We start from the raw sequence: 21,502 nt of genomic DNA on the forward strand, positions 1-21,502 counted from the left end.
GCCGGCTGTGTGGTGACCTCGCTGGCCTCCTCAACCCTAGAACCTGAACATGACCGTGGCTCAAGACTGGTGCCTGGCCCTGCAGAGGCTAATGCGGGTGAAGGAGGAGGAGATCCACTCGGCCAACAAGTGCCGTCTCAGGCTCCTGCTTCCTGGAAAACCTGACAAGTGAGATGGGGAGTGGACAGCGCTGAAAGGGGGGTGCTCCCGAGAGGTGGCACCTGGAGCCGATCTGCTTATCAGGGTGGTGACGGGTGACGGGTTTGTGCACACCGTGGGCCCTGCCCAGCACAGCATTTGGCGCGGAGTGGGTGCTCCTTGTGGAATGAACGCACGAACGAACGAATGAATGACGGATTCATACTTGGGCCCGTCCTCTGCTAGGAGACTGAGGACTCAGACCCTCTGCTGTCGGTTGGCTCTGTTTGTGCGGTGACCTTGTCACTCACTTCAGACTGTGCAGAGCCCCGGGACCGGGCCCTGGGTCTCCTCTTGGACCGAGGCTGGGTCTCCGGCCTCCCCCCAGATGCCCACACAGGCGCTGGGGTTCCCTAGACCCTCCGCTGATGTTTGTGGAATTGATGACAGATCTAGCAGAGGTGAGGAAAGGTATCTGAGCCCCATTTTGCAGATGAGGGTGGCGAGGCCCAAAGAGCTGTTGGATCGCCCCATGGCCACAGAGTAGGCGGTTGAGCCAGGTTCTGACGGGCTCTGGCTCTGAAGCCTGGGCTGGCACAATGAGGGGCCCACGGCCTGCGTTTGACCTCGAGGATGAGGGGACGGTGGGGGACAGAGGGTTCCAAGCACACTGGCTGCATGGAGAGGGAGCACTGTCGTTCGAGGGAGGGCCACCAGCCCGGGAGCCCAGGAGACGAGGCTCCAGGCTAGGGTCTCAGAGGCAGAGAGGCAGGGCCCTGAGCCGTAATCCCAATCTGCCACGCCCCTGCTGAGTGGCCTCTCGCAGCCCCTTCCTGCCCCCGCACCCCTTTCTCTGTGCGGAGTTGGTGACACTAGCCTTGCCTGCCTCCCGGGATGGCTCCTGGCGGAGAGCCTGCCCCAGAGGACTCTGAGGGCGCTGCTCCAAGGTGAGGGGACAGTGTTGTGACAACAGCGGCCCCTAGCTGCCCAAGCCTGGGCACAACCTCATTCATTCCCGGCTTCATTCACTCGTGCGTCCATTCCACAAATGTCTGCTGGATACCTACACTGTGCCCGGTCCTGGGAGTCCGAGAGGGCCCTTTCCTGCCTGCACGGGCTCCCGGTCGGACATGCTCGTGTGTCTGACAGGCCCGTGGAGAGCTGACCGGGGAGCCCGGGCAGGGCAGGTGCCGGAGGCTGGGCTGCGGAACGCGGCCTGATCACTTTGGGGAGGGACCTCCATTCTGGGGCCACGGTGGGTGGAGGGACCCCTCCCCCAGGAGACCTCGGCTTTGCCGGCCGCCAGCCTTTCTGGCCACCCTTCGGTGCTCCGAGCAGAGTCAGTGCCGCTGCGAGTGCGCGTGGTCGAGGGAAGAGCTGGGTGCTCGCTGTGGACACTCACTCACGCTTGTCACCCTCTTGCCGCAGATCTGGCCGCCCCATCAGCTTCATGGTGGTCTTCATCACCCCCAACCCCCTGAGCAAGATCTCCTGGGTCAACAGGTTGCACCTGGCCAAGATTGGACTCCGTGAGTAAAGGCCCGGGGAAAGGGCCCAGGAGACAGGAATGCGGAGCCGGGAGGCCTGGGTGTGTGTGCGTGTGTGTGTGCGTGTGCGCGTGCACGTGGGGGCGGGGGGCTTCTGAGTTGGAGGGAGGTCGTGCGGTGGAGAAATACCGGAGCCAGTTCTGAGCGCTGAGGCTTTGCCTCGTAACCCTGGACAAGCCACTGCTCCTCTCTGAGCCTCAGTTTCCCCATCTATCAAGTGATGGCAGTTCACCATATAAATGACCTCGGGGAGGGCGGTTGGAACGTGGCTGCTGAGGGGGTTTCTTTTGGTGGGGGGGGGGTGACGAAAGTGTTCTAGAAATAGGTAGTGGTGATGGTCGCTCCACTCAGAACGTGCTAGAAACCAGTGACGTCAACGCTAGAGAAGGGCGGTTTCGTGGCCACCCCCTTCTGTGTCAGTAAAGCTGCTACCAAAAGAAAAACGCCACACGGTGCGGGTGAGATTAAACTGATTCTCAAACAGGACCTCCTTGTGATCTCTTTCTCTTACTCCCCCTGCGATAATCACGTAGGTAAATACCAGACATGTGTGGACAGCGTTTCCTCTGGGGCATTTTTCTGCGCATTTTACACACATCTCTTTCATTTCACACTGACGATGACCCTAGGAGGCAAGTCTGTCGTGATCCCCCTTTTACTGGAGAGGGTTCTGAGGCCCAGAGAGGGCCAGTGACTTCCCCGAGCTCACCTAGAAGGAAGGGGCTGAGCTGGGGTTCAGACCCTGTGCCCTCGGCCCCCAGAGCCCAGTCTGGACCGTTGTCTCTCTGCCTTCTCACGTTGGAGAGTTTCTGTCTGCAAAACACATCTGTTAAGTTGTCATTACTTTCTTTGTCCTCGTTTTGAATTGACAAAAGGCCTGGGTCCTTGTCATTCAGCACTGCCATATCCTGTGACGCACTAGCATTCCTATTTGCTGCCTCCGGCCGGTGGCAGGGACATTTTTGTTGTTGTTGTTTGCTTTTTCATTGTTGGTTGTCGTTTCTAGTGATCTTTTTCTAGGCTTTGAAACATTTCTGGGAAGAGGTTAGGACCTTTGTCACTGGCTTTCATCAATTCAAAAATCTTGAGTGAGTCTTTACTGTGAGTTTAGGCCTGGGGGGAAAGAGCGGTGACGAAAACTGAAAGATCTCTGCTGTCAAGGAAACTATAATTTATGAGGGGCAGACAGATATTACACGAGGGGCAAATCAACAGGGGGAGGCGGTGCTGTTTAGGGGACACAGCTGGGCGGCATGACGGTCACCGAGCCTGGGGGCCAGGGCTGCCGTCAGGGAGGGCCTCTGAGGAGGCGACATCTGAAGCCGAAGCAGTCTAGGCTTCAGAAGAGCAAGTGCAAAGGTCCTGTGGTGACCAGAGCTGATGAGTGATGGGGAGAGAAGCAGGCAGGTGGAAGAAGGGGCCGCATTTCCAGAACACCAGGGCCAGGTGCGTGGAACTTAAACTCTGGATGGGACGGGCGGCTGTTCCTCATGGCAGTGAGAGCTGGACAGCCCCCTGAACTGGGTTCCACTTGAGTGGATCACTCTGCCTGCTGGGCCCAGAGGGCATGTGGAGGCGGGAGGGAATGGGGAGGAGATGGTTGCGCTGGGGGAGCCAGTCCCTTCTTGGACCTGTTGCTGATGCGGCACAGGCCTCCGCTGGATGTTTCTGGGTGACCAGGAGGGCTGCGGAGGGAGGAGAGAGGATTTCAAGCAGAGCCAGCCCCGCTGTGGGAGCGCTCGCCCCAGGAAGGCTGACGTGACTCCCCCGCAGGCCCGCGGAGCACTTTGGGAGCACTTTGGTCTCGGGCGCGCCTGAGCCGATTTTACACCTGCTCTAAAGGCGGGTCAGTCTCCTGCTGCTTTGCTGAGTGGGGCTTGGGCTTTGGCGTTGGAGGGAGACGGGCTGAACGGGGTGAGCCTCTCCTTTCTCGGCTGCCTGTGACGCTCAGCCGCTTTATACTCCACGCGGTTTCACTGCAGCAAAAGTTTTAATGGAAGGAGAGTCATTTGAAATCTTATTTGAAAGCCTGGGTTCCCCTGGGGCTTGAATAATTTGTTCCTTTTATTTTGCCAGTTTTTTTTTTTTTTTTTTATCTGCAGTGCCTGGTTGGGTGGGGTGGGGGATAATACGAGCCTGTTAGTAATAGAATATGTTAAAAACATTTATTCACAAAGGATGTGATTCCTTTAATCCCCCCCCCCCCCCCCCCGTCTTCCTCTTTTCCTGACTACCACATTGAGAAAGGAGAGGACCGGAATGGGGGTGCCTGGGATTCAGCGTGGGCGGGGGGGGGGGGGGGTCCTGCCCCTTGGGAGGAAAGGCCAGGGTGCCCCGGGGCATCTGGGGACCCGTTTCACATCCCACTGGGGCCCCCACTGTGCCATGCGCTCTGGGGAAAGGCAGGCTCCCTCCTGGTAACTTGGACTAGAGCTCCCGTGGTCCTGTCCCCTCTTACATTTTGGGGTCTTCGGGCCTTGTGAAATGGATCCGGGCTGCCTGGCTTTCATTTCCCAGTTCTGTCCCTTTACCAGCTCTGCGATCCTGGGCCGATGATTGAGCCTTCAGAGGCCTGTCTCCACCAGAAAGGGGGGATAAAGCCAGTGCCCTCACGGGGCTCTTGTGCCTATTCGGGGAGGCCAGCACCTGGCACGTGGAAGAAACTCTGAGGACGGGGGGCACCCGCGTCGCCTAGACGGGGAAGTGACCGGGTTGAGGTCGCATACGATTCAGCACAGAACGGGGGTGGGACACCTTCCCACCCTCTGCCAATTAGTTTCCTATTCATAAAGTCTCCAAAAAAGAGCTGGGACCTCTTTCCCCCAGAGGAGGGAGAGGCGTGGCTGTGGGCTTCTGGTTCCACCTTCCCATGTCCCCTCACCTGAAGCCCTCCAAGTGCTGTATTCCTGGCTTTTCCACCCCACAGACCCCTGGGGCCTCTCCTACCACAGTCCTTATTCTCCTCTTCCCAGAGGACCCGGGCTGGGCAGGCTGCCGGCTGCCCCCAGGTTCTCCAGGATACATCCTCGAAGGCACGGCCTGGGCCCCCACTCCTCGCTGTGTCTGAGTTGGTTAATTTTCCAGCCCTCGTCCTCACGGACAGAACCTATAATTTATGAGGGGCAGACAGATATTACACGAGGGGCAAATCAACAGGGGGAGACGGTGCTGTTTAGGGGACACAGCTGGGTGGCATGACGGTCACCGAGCCTGGGGGCCAGGGCTGCTGTCAGGGAGGGCCTCTGAGGAGGCGACATCTGAAGCCGAAGCAGTCTAGGCTTCAGAAGAGCAAGTGCAAAGGTCCTGTGGTGACCAGAGCTGATGAGTGATGGGGAGAGAAGCAGGCAGGTGGAAGAAGGGGCCGCATTTCCAGAACACCAGGGCCAGGTGCGTGGAACTTAAACTCTGGATGGGACGGGCGGCTGTTCCTCGTGGCAGTGAGAGCTGGACAGCATCCTGATCTGGTTTCTACCCGGCCTCTGTTCCACCTGACTGCGAGCCAGTGAAGGATCCTGAGCGTGGCCCAGGCCACGTGCTGAACTCTCATCTCCACTAACCCTCAACCAGTGCAGAGGCGGGCGCCGGGACCTGCCCCAGCCCTCGGGTCTGCCCTCTGGAGGGGTATTAGCCCAGCTGGCCGACCACGGCCATTCACCTGGCCTCTCGGGGCACCAGTGTCTCTCCGTCTCCACGATGGGGGGTATTGGGAAAAGAGGGGTGCCGAGGTCCCACCGGCCCCCCACGTCCGTGACTGTGGCCAGCGGCATCTCCGTGGCACCGGGGGCATGAGAGGGCCTCGAGGGCAGCCTCGGATTTGGAAGGTAGAGAAGGGTGGTCCGGCCTGTCCCCCTGGGGCTAGTGGTGGCAGGATAGGCACAGCGCTGGGAATGAGCACAGGAAGGCTTTGGGGGCAGGTTGGGGTAGAGAAGCAGGGCGGGGCCGGGGGCTCAGCATGGTGGAGACGCGGTGGCCGCCCTCGAGCATACCCTTAGACTCCTCCCCTCGGGGACGGTGATCTCCGTGAGCTTCATTTCCTGCGGGCCTCGCACATGCCAGGCATCAAATCCTTTCTTCCCAGTGCTCACGATGACACTGAATGGCTGGAGGCATTTCCCCCATCCTCCAGATGAGGCCACAGACTCAGAGAGGTTAAGTGTCTGCTCTGTGTCGCACAGCGAGCTGGAGGCGGCTGGGGGATCTGCCAGGGGCTTCCTGGCAGAGTCCGCCTCCAGCCGCAGGTGGGGTTGTGAGGTGGGGGGAGTGGAAAGGGACGTGGCCTCCAGCCCCGGAGCTCCCCCCCCCCCCCCCCGCTGCCCCCTGGGGTGCTCTCGTGTTCGGTGGGTGCCGACAAACAGAGCTGGGCTCTAAATAAGCCCCCACTTAATGTCAGTTGGAACTCGAGGCCTTGCCGATGCTGCCAGTTCTTAATGTCACTTATCCCGAGCGGGCTCTCAATTTTCGACCGCAACAGCCTTCTAATTTGGTCTCAGCCGCTCTGGTTTTGTGACAGGAACAATGGCAGTGGCAGATGGGGAGCAACAACTCCATTTTCTTTTAACGTTCGCGATCGCAGGCAGGGAAGGCACCATCTGGAAGGAGAAGGTCAGATCATTAAAAAAATATATAATAATAAATTGCCGGGACTCAGTGGGCCGTGGGCGTGGGGGGAAGGGCTGATGTTCACAGGCTGGGCTCCCGGAAGGAGCTGGAGCCCCCGGGGGGGGGGGGGGGGCGGGGGCGGTCTGTTTGAGTGGCCTGCAGGGCTCTCGTGGGGCCTGGGCGGGGGGCTGCGTGACCCTAAGCTCCCTGAGAGCAGGGCGGACTCGAGTCCCATCTATCTTCGTTTGTTGCCGGCCGGGGGCTTGTCCAGGACGCCGTGTGGTGATGTCCCCTGCCGAGGTGGAGGCGGAGGCGGCTGCCCCGCAGGGCGGGCGGTCTGGGCTGTCACACCCCGTGCTGCAGGCCCAGGCAGGGTGCCCCCGCTGGTCGGTCCCCTGCCTCCTGGGCCCAGCGTTGGGCTTCTCCTCCTGGCCTCCGGTCCCCTCTGGGGTAGGAGGGGGACGCGATCACCGACCACTCCCGGCGGCCCCAAGGACGAAACGAAGCCTCATGCGGGGCAGAGCCTTGTAATCCGTGCCGTGTGGGGCACGTCGGCACTGTTGTGAGGGTGCCTGGGCCATGCCGTAGTTGGCCTTTCCGTGGTGGCCTCGTCTCCTCAGTGACGGGATCCGGCTTCGTTGGACTCTGCCTCCAGGAGCCAGTGGGGCGGAGGGCTGGCGCCTCTGGCGAAGCAGAGGCCTCTTGCGCACGTGGTGATGCCCGACATTTACGGATGTCTTGGACGAGCATCGCCTCCTGCCACCTCGTCCCAGCTGCTCTTGCCGTGACCCACACGGAGACGCCACCTTTCTGTGGTGGCGGTGGCATTTTTAAAAGCCACTTTATTGAGGTACGACCGACATACCTCACACGGAACACAGGCGTAGTCGGGGAGCCCGTGGGCACACATGCGCACAAACACGCACACACTCATGCACGCACACCCACTCACACACACTTATGTAGGCACACACTCAACGCACACACGTGCATGCACATGCGCACGCACACCAACACCTACACTTAACGCAGGTACACACGCATGCACAGACTTGTGCACACACTCATGCACGCACACACTCCCACACACACTCATGCACATGCTCGCGCACACACACTCCCGTGCACACACACTCATGCACACACACACTCCTGTACACACTTCCGCACACTCACTTATGTAGGTACACTCACACATGCACACATGCACGCACACCCACACCTACGGAGGTACACACGCATGCACAGACTTGTGCACACACTCATGCACACACATGCATGCACACACACACTCCCACACACACTCCCGCGCACACACTTATGTAGATACACACTCACGCATGCACACACGCACTTACACCCACACTTATGGAGGTACACACACATGCACACAGACTTGTGCACACACGCATGCACACACATTTATGCACACAGAGGAAAAAAGAGGCAAGTCAGTAAAAGCACCAGAAACTGTGTTAAGGGCCACGACAGACCAGGGGCTGAGATGGCAGGTGATGGAGGGGCAGGGGACAGTGATGGTCACTTAGGGCTGCTCCCAGAAGGTGACAGGAGGCGAGGAGCCAGGCCTGGAGGGCAGAGGACAGCTTTCCACGTGGAGGGAACATCCTGGGCCTGTCTAAGTTGCTGAGGAGAGCCCAGGGCAGTGGAGCCTGTGACCGAGGGAGGAGGCTGCGAGGGAAGGAGTGTCCTCACAGTTCTGGAAGGGTTGGATTTTACTCCAAGTGGATGGGACTCGATGGATGCGGGAATGGCGAAGTCCAGTGGAAGCTCAGTGGGATGGCTCTGGCTGTCGGGGCGGAACGACTGTAGGGGACAGTAGTGAGCACGGGAAGCCCGTCTGGCTGGTGGGCCCTGTGGGGCTGAGCTGACCCTTGCTTGGCTGGTCCAGGGTGGGCCCGGGTTCCAGCTTCCTCCTTGACACTGAGTGGACTCATGGGTGGGGATGGCCGCCGTCACAACCCTTCTGCAGAAGACCTCTCCTCCCAGGCCCGAAGCTCAGCCTGCTGGCGTTGCGTTCAGTGGCCCCTGTCCCCTGGGGCACTCTGTCCTGTGCCTCTGGCTCTCCCTTTCCAGGGCAGAGCTACCTGCTGGCTGTCCAGGGTCGGTGATACCCACGGGCCTCAGCGGGGGGCTGGTTGCTGGGAGATGGCATTTGTGTCGGACAGACCCAGGTCCCCACCTGGACTCTGCCACCAGGCCATGCACGTGACCTAGCCCGTTACCTAATCCTCAAGGGTCGGTCTCGGCGTCGTTGCCCTTAAAGCGAACATCGTGATCCTGATTGTGCTCGATTGTTGTGAAAGCGAGGCCTGGGAACGTGTCTGTAGCACCGTGCCCCTGCTGTCCCCACGTGGGGTGCAAAGAAGGCTGGGCTCCTGTGCAGGGAGAGTTCCACCTGCTCGCTTACGCCCCCCCCCCCCCCGCCCCCGCTTTTCATTCACCCCATCCGTCCGTGCTCGCGGAGCATTCCAGCACGCTGGGTGCCAGGGAGACCGTGGCAAACAAGACAGACCAGGTCTTGCTGCCTCGAGGTCACATTCCAGAGACCTAAGGAGACAGACCATAAACCAGGAAACAGACAAAATGATTTTAGATTGAGGTGAGGCGATGAGGGAGATAAGATGTGGTCTTTATGATTTTAGATTGAAGTGAGGCGATGCAGGAGATAAGATGTGGTCTTTAGAACCGGTTTCCGAGAGAGGGGGCCATCGTAGGCAGGGTGGTCAGGGAGGACTTCTTGGAGGTGGTGCCGTGTGAGGGAGCCCTGACCCATGGGGAGGAGACGTGTCAGGGTGTAGTTTGGCAGATGTGAGTGCAGTGGTGTCCAGATGTGAGTCCAGGGTCGGGGCCTCAGTGTCCAGCTGGCCTGGGGACTTGGAGGCAGATGACCACCCGGGACTCAGGGTAGGTCTCGAAGGGAGCAGGAGGGAGTCATCCTCTTGACCGTCATCCTCAGAGTCAGGCGGAGAGCGGCATGGCTGCATCATCTTTCAGCCTGTTTGGGGGGCCATCTCCCACCTCTAGAAGCATGTCCGGAAGCTCTCAATGAAGGCAGCAGGGCCTGGGGACTGTGCTCAGCGTCACATGCTTTTTGAAACCCTTTCTCGTCTCCAGGACCCAAGCCTTAGGTTTCCCAACTCGCTGTTCGGGACCCACAGCCATGACCATGGAGTGAGGTCACCTTTCCTCTTGGCTGGGCAGGCGTGGGGCTGGGGGTGGCCCCCTGGGCTTTGCGGGGCTCTGACCGGCTTGACCCACCTCCTTCCTCTTGCTGTAGGGGAGGAGAACCAGCCGGGCTGGCTGTGTCCGGACGAGGACAAGAAAAGCAGAGCCCCGTTCTGGTGCCCCATCCTGGCCTGCTGCATTCCTGCCTTCTCCCCCCGGGGCCTCAGCCTGCAGGTGAGTGTGGAATGGATCTCGCCGAGCCCACCACGAAGGTGGCTCCTGGGGGAACCAGAGTTTCCAGGGTGTGCCCACCGCTGGAGAGGGCCCGGCTGCAGTCCCGGCTTCCCCACCTCTCGCTGACGGAGTCGGTCAAGACCTTTTGTTGCTCTAGGAGCCCGCTTTCCCACCAAAGAGGATAGACGCCTTCTGTGGGTCAAGTGAATGGAAAAATTCCATGGTTTTGAGCTAACAAATAGCAGTGATCTCATCAGTTGATGGTGCGACTCCAGCTAAGAAGATAGACCGGAATATGCCCAAGGGACTCTGCCAGACTGTGGGTTGGACCCTTTATGAGGCCGCCAGCCGGGAGCTGGTCTCTGGCTGCAGCCGCCACGCCTCCATTTGTCAAGCACCTACTGTATTCCGCCCCCCCCCCCCCCCGCTTTGCCACCACTCTCTTGTTTTAATATTTGTAAGAACCCCATGCATAGATGTTTCTAGATTAGTTTCATGGGTTAGGAAACTAAGGCACAGATAGGCGGCATGAGTTCTAAAAACACAGCCAGTAGTGATGGGTCCAGGAATCGGAACCTCACTTCGCCTGATTCCAGCCCCCGTGTTCTTAACCACCGGGACGCTTGCTCCACTGGCTTCCGTCCCCGATGTCCTGGCCCCTCCATCTGGAGTGATCCCTGCCCGTCCTCCTCCCTGGGTGAGGGGGTCATGTGAACTTTGGGGAGCGGGAGCAGGCTTGGGACCTCGGCCCAGATACATAAGCCCCAAGAGACAAGCTCATTGGGGTGTAGACTGGGGCACGAAGCATACATGCCCTTGAGATGTCCGTTCATTCATTCATTCATTCTTTTGTCTGTTCTGTACATAATTTTTGAGCACCTACTGTGTGCCAGGCCCTGTGCTGGACGCTGGGTTTATGGTGGTGACCAAGACATACAAGGGCTCCACCCTCCTGTGGCTTTTAACCTGGAGACAGACAGTGGCACCCCGGCTAACACAGGGAAACGCAGAAGAGTGATGTGTGTTATAGAGAAAATAAGTCAGCTGTGATGGATACAGAGGTGGGGCCCCATGACGAGGGGGCAGGGAGGGTCTCACGGAGGAGGTGGCTTTTAAACTGAGACCTGAACGGCAAGCAGGCTGCAGTCCCTTGAGGGCCCAGGGGAAGGATATTCCAAACAGACAGGGCAGCCCAGAGGAACAGTCTGGGCAGCTGCAGCTCGGGGAGCCGGGCAGAGGGGCCGGCGGTGAAGTCGATGTGGGCACAGTGGGCCAGCCAGCTTCCCCGGCTCGTCGGGTTTGGGTTTCATTCTCAGGATGGTGAAACCCCAAGGATGGCTCCACACGGGAGCGGCACGATCTGATGTACATTTTGGAAAGATCGTCTGGTTCCTCTGGCTGTTGTGAACTGTGGCTCCTGAAGGGGGCAAGAGACAGACCAATATGGACCTTGGCGGCCGGGGGTGGGGGGTTGTCCCACCAAGCTGTGGCAGGACATGGTACAGGTGGAGGTAGGGCCAGACTAGGGCAAGGGGAGCAAGAACTCACCTGATCCTAATTCTCAAGGTAATACTTACAAAGGCAAATCAGCAAATTGTGACCTTGGCTTGGCTGCATTTATTGGGTGAGTGACAGGCGGGGATCAGGGTGAGGCACAGTCGTGCCAGGGCAGAGACCGTTGCTGTCTTTATTTCAGGCTCACTGATTGTTCACCGTGGGTTTTTTGGCATTAATTTTTATTGCCCAAAACTGTGTTATATATAATATTCCCTTCGACGTGGGAGTGTGTCGGCCCCACTCTCCTCCGTCTTGTCCTGGTCCCAGAGGAGGCAGTGGGCAGGGGACACGGGGACACATTTGGGGAGTGTGCCGGCGTAGGGCTGACTGATCTGATGAGGGTTTAGAGGGCGGCCGCGGGGGCAGGAGGGACGTGACGGGTCTTGGGCTTGTGTACCCGCAAGTGGTGTCGGGAGATGGGGGTGTGTTCCCCGTGCCACAGCCTGATTTAGGGGCGCAGTGAGCGAGACGGGTGAGCTTCCCAGCGCTGCTGGGGGGGCAGCGGCCGGGGCAGCGGCAGCAACAATATGGTGGCAAGCCCTTTCGTGAGGCATCTGTGCCCGGCTCTGTTCGAGGCACTTCTCCATGGATAACTCTGGTCCCCCCAGCTGCCCTCAGAGGCAGGGCTTGCCCACGCCCACTGGGGAAGGAGAGTTTTCTTGACTCGTGCCCCATCCTGCTTTTCCTGCCTCTCACGGCCTTGGCTGATGTTTTCCCTGGCGTCGGTCCCCCCACCAAACATTTCTGGGGGGGGGGGGCGGGGGGGAAGGACAGATGCTGTTCATTTCTATAGGGCTTGGGGAAGTCAGCCTTTGTAGGCCTTTATTTATTGATTGATTATTTATTGATTCATGGGGAGGCCCTGCTGGGTCTTGTGAGCTCTTTCCCAGCATGGCGGGCGTTCTCACGTACCTTTTGGGCCAGGCAGGGGTGGGGTAGAAGGGCAGAGTCCATGGAGTGCAGGCTGTTCAGGGTCCACCCTGCCCGTGGCTCATCTGGTCCTAGGACTCCTGCGGAGAAGACTGATCTGGGGTGACTTCCAACCCCCCTTCCCCTTTCCCCAACTGCCAGGGCTCAGGCTGTTCATGGGCTGAGTAAAGTCTGGGACAAGCTGCGGCTCCCAGGGCCCCCCTGAAAGAAACCCCTACCTGTCTGGGAAGCCATCATCCGCCTCATACTCCTTATGTGGAGCCCTCGGGGCCTGGGGGTGTGTAGGCTGGGGAGCATCCTTAGCCCCCTCCAAGCCCCCCGCCTGCCACCTCCTGAGGAGCCCCCTGTGGGAGCGAAGAGAACCCCCAGTGAATCTCCGGGGGCGGCGAGCCTGTGGAGCTCCTGAGGGACCTGCGTGTGCCCATCTGCTGGGTCCCGAGACACCACTTCCGCTCCGCCTGCACCTGCCTCCCACCCCGGACCGGGCAGATGCGCCCCATCAGCTCTGTGCAGGCGGCCAGATGCATTAGGGGCCCGGAGCGCCAGGGCCTTGTCCAACCAGCGTGGCAACAGATGTGAGCCTGTTGGCCGCTGTCTGGGCCCCCTGGCCCGCCGCCTCTCTCCAGGATTCGGGCTCTGCGGCTGGCCTCCTGGGAGCCCAGGACTCAGTCTGCCGTCCGGGAAAACGCTCGCTGGCCCCAGCCCCCTCCCAGCGTGGACGAGGTCCGTGCTATGTCCTGCCAGCTGGATGAGGGCGTGCGTGGGGGGTCAAAGGAACGGGGACATGGGGGCTGAAGGAAGGAGCGTTTCTCCTCTCAGTGCCGGCGGGTGGCTGGGGCCCAGGCTGGGCCACACCAAGGCCTTCCTCGAGGGGACGTCATTGGGACACACGCGTCCCTGGGCCTGAGCTCCAGCCGAGTGATGCTGGGAATGCCACCTTGGCCGGCAGCGCGCTTCATGCCGAGCACTGGCAGGCCTGTCACGGGGCGTGTGTGCAGAGTTCAAGAGATGGAAGCAAAGATCCGAGGACATTTAGGGCCCCACGAGCGTCTGTTCTGGAGGGTTTCCGAAGGCGTCACGGCCGCGGGGTCACCCCGGCGGCACCCATCCAGGCTGGGGGCCTGTCCCTGGAGGGTTCAGTGCAAAGGTGTCCCCACCGTTAGCTGCAGCCCTACCTGGGGGCAGGGGCTCGGGGAGAGGGGTGGGGGTGCCCCCCTGCACTGAGGTGCTCTAGGACGTAGCCCCTCGGGGGGGCCGGGGCTGTGGCCCCGACCTGCAGAGGGTCTGTTCCAGGCTCGCTTAGGCCTCAGCGTGCTGGCCGAGAGCCTCTGTCCTGGCCATCGTTAGCCAGGACTCCGCTGCCTCCCAGCCCTGCCCCAGCCCTCCCCTCCTGGCCTGGGCCTGCCCGTGAGGTAAGGTGATGCACAGGAGGTTGTTGGTAAGCAGCAGCGGCCGCTGCTTTTTTGTCTGCCTCTCCAGTCCCCACGACCATCCTGATGAGATGTCAGGGCCTCCGTGAGCATGACGAACTGGCCTGTGGGGTCACCAGCTGGTAGCGGCTGAGCTGGGACCAGAGCCCAGGCTGGCTGCCTCCACGGCCCGTCTCCTTCCCCAGCCCCGAGCCGCTCTCTGCTGTGCTGCGTGGGGCACTGTGGTTTGGGAGAGCTGGCTTCTTGGCACAGGTGGGACTTCTGGGTCCGGGGCCTTGCCCGTCCAACGAGCCGTTTGAGTTTTTGCCATCACTTTGGACCTGGACTCTATTTGGCTGACTTCTGGGCCCCCTGGAGTTGCCATGGAAACGTCTGAGCCTGGGCTGTGGTTGCCCCGTGCCCGTCTGTGAGGACGGGAGCAGCAGCCTGACAGGGGGGTGCTGGGCGGCCTCAGCTGGTTGTGGCCTACCAGGAAGCAAAACGACTGGGGAGCAGGGGCCTGAGGGGGCCCCGGGGGCCGGGGCAAGGGAAGCCTCTAGAGCTCCCAGCTGTGCAGAGGTGGGAGCTGGTGACTGCCCAGGCCTCCAGTAGGGCGGCCTGGCCTCTGGGTAGAATTAACCAGAGCGGGAAGGGCACTGGGCAGGGAGCTGGAACTCTGAATTCCAGCCCTGACTCCGCTGCTAACGTGCTATGTGACCTTGAGCCAGTCATGTGCCTCCCATGCCCACCCCCCTGAGCTTCAGTGTGCTGACTTCTGAATGAGGGGACTGGATGAGGCGACCTCTTTGGGCTTCCTTACCTTTAACCATGGGACATCTTGTTCGAACATCCCAACAGGGCCGGGGCGGGCCAGGGCCTTCACCACCAGCAGAGGGCAGCACTTGCCCAGCAAAGGTCCCGTGGTGGCCGCGTTGCAGGTGGGGACCCTTGAACTGTCCCTTCTTGGCCTCCTTCCCCTCCCGCTGGCCCCGGGTTCCAGCAGCGTCCACGACAGGGCCAAGCCATCTCCTCACCCTGCTGCCCTGGCCGGACAGACGGACTGGCCGGGTCTAGCTCGTCCGCAAGGGGTTCTGATGTTGAGTGGGGTGGTACCAGATGTCTAGCACCCCTTCCCTCCTCCACTGTGCTTTTCAGGAAGACCTAGGAGGGCGGCTGGCGCAGGCTGGGCCCTGGCACTCATCTTCTCGTGGCCTAGGGCAATCATGTGTCCTCAGTTCCCCATCTGTGAAATTGGGGGGTGGTGGGCATCAGTGGTTTCCATCAAATCTTATCTGGACGTTGCTTAGTCTGAGAAATCTGTGGCTGGCCCAGAGCATCATTCGGGCGCCTCCTAGCCAGAAGGTTCTAGAAGAGCACTGGTCAAACGTGAGTGGATAGGAACTGCCTGGAGATCCTATGGGGCTTTCCCGGCCCCATCCCCCTCAGGGATTCACATTTGAGGCCTGATGGGGCCCGGAAATCTGCAGGCTTAACAACCCCACAGGTGGTGGTTCAGACAGAGATCCTGCTGCCAGACGTGTGTGCCTTGTGTGTCTTCACAGCTTGGGGCCCTGGTCCACAGTCCTGTCAGCTGTCCCCTGCTGGGTTTCTCGGCGGTGAGCACGTCCCTTCCACAGGGCTACCTCTGGGTAAGTCACTCCTGAACCCAGCCAGGGATTCTGGCCTCAGGACAGAAGCAGGGAGGGTGGCACCGGGAAGGGGGTGCTGGAGGGTGCTGCCTGCCTGCTGGCCCCCGTTAGGTCCATCTTCAGCCAGGAGGGTCTTCCTGGGAACCTCTGTACTGGGCTGTGTGCTCAGAGTTGGCACATGCGACTTCACCAGGGACGACAGAAAACCAAGTGACGAAGAAGTGAACGTGGCTGTTGCAAATGGCCATGTGCCACGAAGGAAACGAACAAAGCTGTGCCGAGTACCTGGATGTCAGGGTCTTTTACCCTGGGGGTCAGGAAGCAGGGCTGGATGTTGCTCATCTCTGGCAGAGACCCCCACCCACCTCTTTTCCCCTGGGATTCCTGGCAAAGCCTCTCTCAATTCAAATAGGTCCCCTTACGCTCCTTGTGATGCAGCCTGTGCTCTCCCATAGGCTGCCTGGGGTTCCACCTCCCCACCCCTTTGGCCACTTTCCAGTTCCTGCTTATTCCTGTATCTAGGCACTCAGGCAGGAACACTGGCTCACTCTTGAGAGTCCAACCCAAGTGTCCTCTGAGGGTGATTTGTTTCTCACTGTTTCCCCAGTTTCTAGCATGTGGTATATTCATCCAACCATCTAGCCATCCGTCCATCCGTCCATCCATCCATCCATCCATCCATCCATCCATCCTTCCTTCCATCCATCCATCTATCCATCCATCCATTCAGCCAGCCAGCCAGCCATCCAACCATCCAACCAATCATCCAACCATCCATCCAACCATCCATCCATCCATCCATCCATCCATCCATCCATCCATCCATCTAACCAACCATGCAGCCAACCATCCAGCCATCCAACCATCCAGCCAATCATCCATCCACCCGTCCGTCCATCCATCCATCCAACCAACCATCTAACTATCCAACCAGCCAGCCAGCCATATACTCATCCACCCATCTATCCATCCACTTATCCGTGTAATCATCCATCCATCCACCCACTCATCCATACAGTTATCTATCCATCTGCTCATCTATCTACCCACTTTTCTATCCCTTGCTTCCATCCGTTTATTCATCTGTCCATCCATTCAGCAAGTGTGTATTAAGTGCCTACTGTGCGTGACACAGAAGTAGAATGGTAAATAAGAGAAGAACATTTTGAAGGAGCACATGTATGTTCACTATTTGTTGGTTGAAATTCACCCTAAAGATGGGGAAATAGAGCTGACTTGGTGTTTAGTCTACCTTAGCTCCTTAACTGATTTCGTTTGGACTAACTTGTTGCTATGGCAACTGGGGAAGCATGACCTCCAGTGACAGCAGGACGTGTGGGGGCAGGAGGGGGGTGGAATGCTCCTCCCGATGCCTAACCTCAGTTGAAGTTTGGGGCACGTCGCTGGGAGGGTGGGGGCCCAGCTCTGTCCCTGCTCTGGCGATTGTGCCTGACGGCCTCTCCGGGTCTCTGCCACAGGTTGGGGGCGGGCAGGAAGGTGCAGGGGGCCAGGTTGAGATCTTCTCCTTGAACCGGCCCTCGCCACGCACGGTCAAGTCCTTCCCGCTGGCAGCCCCTGTGCTCTGCATGGAGTACATTCCCGAGCCGGAGGAGGGGGAGAGCGGAGACGAGGGCCATGTGGCCGCTGAGCCCTCAGCTGCAGTGCATCCGACCATCTGCCTCGGGCTCCAGGATGGCAGGTGAGGGGCCTGGGGAGGAGGCGCGTGTCACGGCCTCATTTCCTTTTTGGCCATGAAGCCGGCATCATTGCCCCATTTCATGGGGGAAACTGAGGCACAACAGCCTGGGGTCAGTCCGCTGGAAGGCGGCACGTCTGGATTCCCACTTGTGTCTGTGGGGTCCTGAAAACACTTTTTTTCTTTTTTAAATTTTTTTTTTTTAATTTTTTTTTTTTTCAACGTTTATTTATTTTTGGGACAGAGAGAGACAGAGCATGAACGGGGGAGGGGCAGAGAGAGAGGGAGACACAGAATCGGAAACAGGCTCCAGGCTCTGAGCCATCAGCCCAGAGCCCGACGCGGGGCTCGAACTCACGGACCGCGAGATCGTGACCTGGCTGAAGTCGGACGCTTAACCGACTGCGCCACCCAGGCGCCCCCTTTTTTAAATTTTTTAAAATGTTTATTTATTTTTGAAAAAGAGAGAGAGAGACAGGGTGTGAGTGGGGGAGGGGCAGAGAGGGAGGGAGACACAGAATCGGAAGCGGGCTCCGAGCTGTCAGCACGGAGCCCCACATGGGGCTCGAACCCGCGAACTGCACGATCACAACCTGAGCCGAAGTCGGTCGCTTAACCAACTGAGCCCCCCAGGTGCCCCCTGAAAACAGTCTTCTCGGCACCTTGATCATGCCGCCTCTCGAGATTCCCACCTAGTTCTCCCTGGCACCAGGGGTGGGGAGCGTGCCGTCCTCCAAAGAACCACCCATGGCCAAGTGCAGGCTCCCAAAGAGTGGGACAACGGCCTGTTGCCATGGCAGGGAGGCCTGGCTGAGCTGGGGAGCCCCCAGACCCCTCTCCGCGGGAGGGCCTGTGGGGCGGTGGGGGGAGGGGGCTCCGTGAGTCACTCGGGCCTCTCCCCACAGCATCCTGGTTTACGGCAGCGTGGACACGGGTACCCAGTGCCTGGCGACCTGCAGGAGCCCAGGCCTGCAGCCTGTGCTCTGCCTGCGGCATAGCCCCTTCCACCTGTTCGCTGGTTTGCAGGATGGGACCGTCGCCGCCTACCCTCGGACCAGTGGTGAGGATGGCGGTGCTGGGGGCAGTGGGGGGCGGCCCCGGGCACTGCCTGCGAGCGGCCGCGGGAGGCAGGCCAAGGAGGCAGCTCAGACACAAATCGGGGAGTCTGGGGGTAGTTAGAGATTCCATGGGGGTCCCTGCGGGAACAGGCCGCTCACTACCGTGCAGGCAGCTCACCCCATTAGCAGGAGGCTCTGGGAAGAGCAGGGACTCTGGGTCACAAAGACTCTGGGGTCTGGGGTCCCCTCACTGCCCTGTCGATGGCTGTGTCCGCTGGCGATCGGCTTCTCTTTGCACCTGGGTCTCCTCGTCTGTGAAATGGGCATATGTCTGTACCCGCTGTGCACGGGTCCCGGCGGGTTAAACAACCCGGCCAGGCAAAGCAACCTGGCACGGGGAGTGCTTAAATGGAGTCAAGCATTTGAACGCCTGTCACGTTATCAAGCCACGGATGGCACAGATGGTGTCTGGAGGGCAAGGCTAACAGGTCTGAGCTGCTGTGCGCCAGGAACGGGAGAAGTGTTTGATTTGTGCGCATCACCTGAATTCTCCCGACAAGCCTCTAGAACTGCAGATCTTGGGAGTCCGGGAGGGGGTGTGGGTTGTGCACAGCCACACAGAAGGCCGTGGCCCCTGTGCCCTTGTGGCTCGTTCGGCTCCCGGTTCCAAGATATGTGCTGGGGGTGGGAGGGCAGCCACCCCCAGGGCGCCCAGAGAGGGCTGATGGGTCTGAAGCTCAGCAGTCATAGACCTCTCCCCCTCCTCCTCTCCCCTCCCTCCCTCTTCCTCTCTCTCTTCCCCTTCCTCTCCCTTCCCTCCCCTCTCTCCTCCCCTTTCCTCTCTCCTCCCCTCCCCTCCCTCCCTCTTCTCTCCCCTCCCCCTCCCCTCTCCTCCTCTTCTCTCTGTCCCCCTCCCTCTCTCCTCCTCCCTCCCCTCCCTCCTGAGAGAGCCTCTAATTGCTGCGTCATCACTGCCTGTTGCAAGGATATAAACGGATATTTGCACGGAGCTATGTTTTTGCCACTTGGCACTGTGTTGGTATTTTTAATTAGCTTTTGATAAGGCATTTATAGTTTTTAATTAAAGGGGGAAGAGGGAGGGAAAAAAAAAATCCCTCTCACCGACAGATGTTGCATGTGTGAGAGTGTAAACGTGGACCCTGATTTTTGGAGATCTAAACGGGGGGTTCCAAGGGGACCTGTACCCTGTGGCTCCTGCTGAATCCCGCGAGCCCTGCCCTGCCCTGGCCGCCCGGGTCCCCACTAGGGGCTGCCCTTGGCCCTTTGCCTCCTGGTTCCTGACTTACCAGTTTGGGCATGGGGGTGGGAGGAGGTGGGGGGGCGGGGTGAGATCGCTGGGGCCACCTTAATGAGACACCACAAACTGTACCACCTCCTGCTCTGGGGGCCAGCAGTCCAAGACCAGTGTGCTGGCAGGGTCGATTCCTTCTGAGGGCCGGGAGGGAAGGGTCTGTTCCAGGTTCCTGTCCCAGCTTCTGGTGCTTCCTTGGCTTCTGGCCACAGGACCTGCCCTCCCATGGCTGCCTCCCCTGTGTCCTATTAGATTAGGGGCCCACCTTACTCCAGTATGACCTCATCTTAATCAGTTATATCCGTGACACCCCTACTTCTAAATAAGGTCACATTCTGAAGTCCTGGGGTTTAGGACATGAACTTACGAATTTGCGGGGGACATAACACCCATAACGGGGGCCTGGGGTCTAACCGTTGGCTTTCAGCCCAGGGTTAGAGCCTGGTGCTTTGTCAGAACCAGAAAGGCCACTGGGGACCACTGGACTCCACGCCCTCATTTTCCAGGTGGGAAGGGACTTCCCAAAGTGCCGTGGGTGAGCCCGAGCCCAAGTCCTCTTGCGAGGGCCAGGGCCCTCTCCAGACGTAAGGGGGTTTGGGCTTCCCCGAGCGGAGCTGGAGGCCATCGGGCCGGGAGGAGGGGCTGAGATCCGCTAGTCACTCTCCCAGCTTTGCTGCCTTGCAGACGCTTGTCACCAGGTATTTGCTGAGCACCTGCTATGTGCCATAGATATGGCGGCCGGCAAAACAGGTGTGACCCTGGAGAATGTAGATAGCCTGTAGCGGGAGACAGAATCAGTCAAGTGGACAGGTAGGGAGCTTATGGTTATACATCACGCTGAGGGGCGTTGGGGGGAAACAGGGTGGCACGTGAGGGCCTGACCCCCGGGCATGGGGTGGGCTGGTGGGCAAAGGCCTCTCCGAGGCATGGGATGCTGAAGCTGGGCAGTAACCAGGGGGGCAGTGGCAGGGGGCAGGGTCTGGGAGCAGATGGCTGATAGGGTGGGCCTTGGGTTTGTCTCAGTCGATGGGAAATAGAATGTTGGAAGAGGCTGAGCACTCTGCCCTGCGGCCGGCAGACGGGAGAGGAGGCAGGGAGGCTGGCTGGGAGGCCGTCACACCCGGCTGGCCAAATGGGCCTGGGCTCACTCTTTCTCTCTGGAGCCCACCCTCTGGGGCTTCGGTTTGGCTTTGGCCAGGGAGGCCTCTGGGAGAGGCCTTGTCTCGCCCGGCCTCCCCCTTCCCCCATTCTTTCTGTGCTATCCTCCAGAGGTGGTCCAGGCAGGAAGGCCGGGGGCGGGCGGAGGGGCTCTCAGGACCTGCCTCACGGTGTAGGGTGGGGGAGGGTCCCCCCCATGACCTTTCACTTCGGCTGCATGTGGCAGGGCCTGGAATCATCGTCCTGGCCCATGACCTAGCTGTGGGGCCCCCTCCAGACTCACTGAGGCCTCAGATACCTATACCCCATCCCAGCCCCAGAGCTCCTGGGCCAATCTCTGCAGCCCTGTGCTGGTGGAGCCCCCTCTGGTGCTCCTGGTGGCCTGGAGAGTCTGGGAATTGTGAATAATCCACTTGAGGACACCTAAGTTCATGCTTGGCTCACCCATGGGCCTTTGGGAAGTCCCTTCCCACCTCGAAAAAATGAGGGTTTGGAGCCTTTCTTTTTCTTTTTTTAATTGTTTTAATGTTGGTTTATTTTTGAGAGAGAGAGAGAGAGAGTGCAAGCAGGGGAGGGGCAGAGAGAGAGGGAGACACGGAATCCGAAGAGGCTTCAGGCCCCGAGCTGCCAGCATGGAGCCCGATGTGGGGCTTGAACTCACCAACTCTGAGATCACGACCTGAGCCGAAGCTGGACGCTTAACCGACTGAGCCACCCAGGCGCCCCGGGTGTGGAGCCTTTCTGGTTCAGCTCTGGGCTGAAAGCCAATAGTTAGACCCACATCTTCTAGCATAGGTTGAGTTATATCCTCCCCAAATTCAGAGGCTCAAGTCCTAGTCCCTGGAACCTGAGACCGTGACCTTGCTGGGAAGTAGGGTTGTTGCAGATGTGATTAGTTAGGATGAGATCACAGTAGAGTAGAGTGGGCTCCTGATCCAGCGCAAGGATGTCTTTATAAAAAGGGGAAATTTGGACACAGACCCTTCGTGGGCTCGCAGCCAGTGCCGGACGGAATATTCGTGTTTGTAG

At 59.5% G+C, this 21,502-nt stretch overlaps 1 protein-coding gene across 12 annotated transcripts in view; it reads left to right on the plus strand.

The window, feature by feature from the left end:
- ARHGEF10L (Rho guanine nucleotide exchange factor 10 like) overlaps positions 1-21,502 on the plus strand; it is a 160,412-nt gene that overhangs the window by 105,131 nt on the left and 33,779 nt on the right. For all 12 annotated transcript variants that reach the window (XM_086715822.1, XM_086715821.1, XM_086715825.1 and 9 more), the window contains 6 exons: positions 41-168; positions 1,567-1,667; positions 9,583-9,704; positions 15,163-15,249; positions 16,728-16,948; positions 17,851-18,005. In XM_086715822.1, coding sequence (XP_086571948.1) covers positions 41-168; positions 1,567-1,667; positions 9,583-9,704; positions 15,163-15,249; positions 16,728-16,948; positions 17,851-18,005 — 814 coding nt within the window. The remainder of the gene's footprint in view (positions 1-40; positions 169-1,566; positions 1,668-9,582; positions 9,705-15,162; positions 15,250-16,727; positions 16,949-17,850; positions 18,006-21,502) is intronic.

This window comes from Puma concolor, chromosome C1 (assembly GCF_028749965.1).
Source record: "Puma concolor isolate L17-30 chromosome C1, mPumCon1.1.hap2, whole genome shotgun sequence".
NCBI classification, from domain to species: Eukaryota; Metazoa; Chordata; class Mammalia; order Carnivora; family Felidae; genus Puma; species Puma concolor.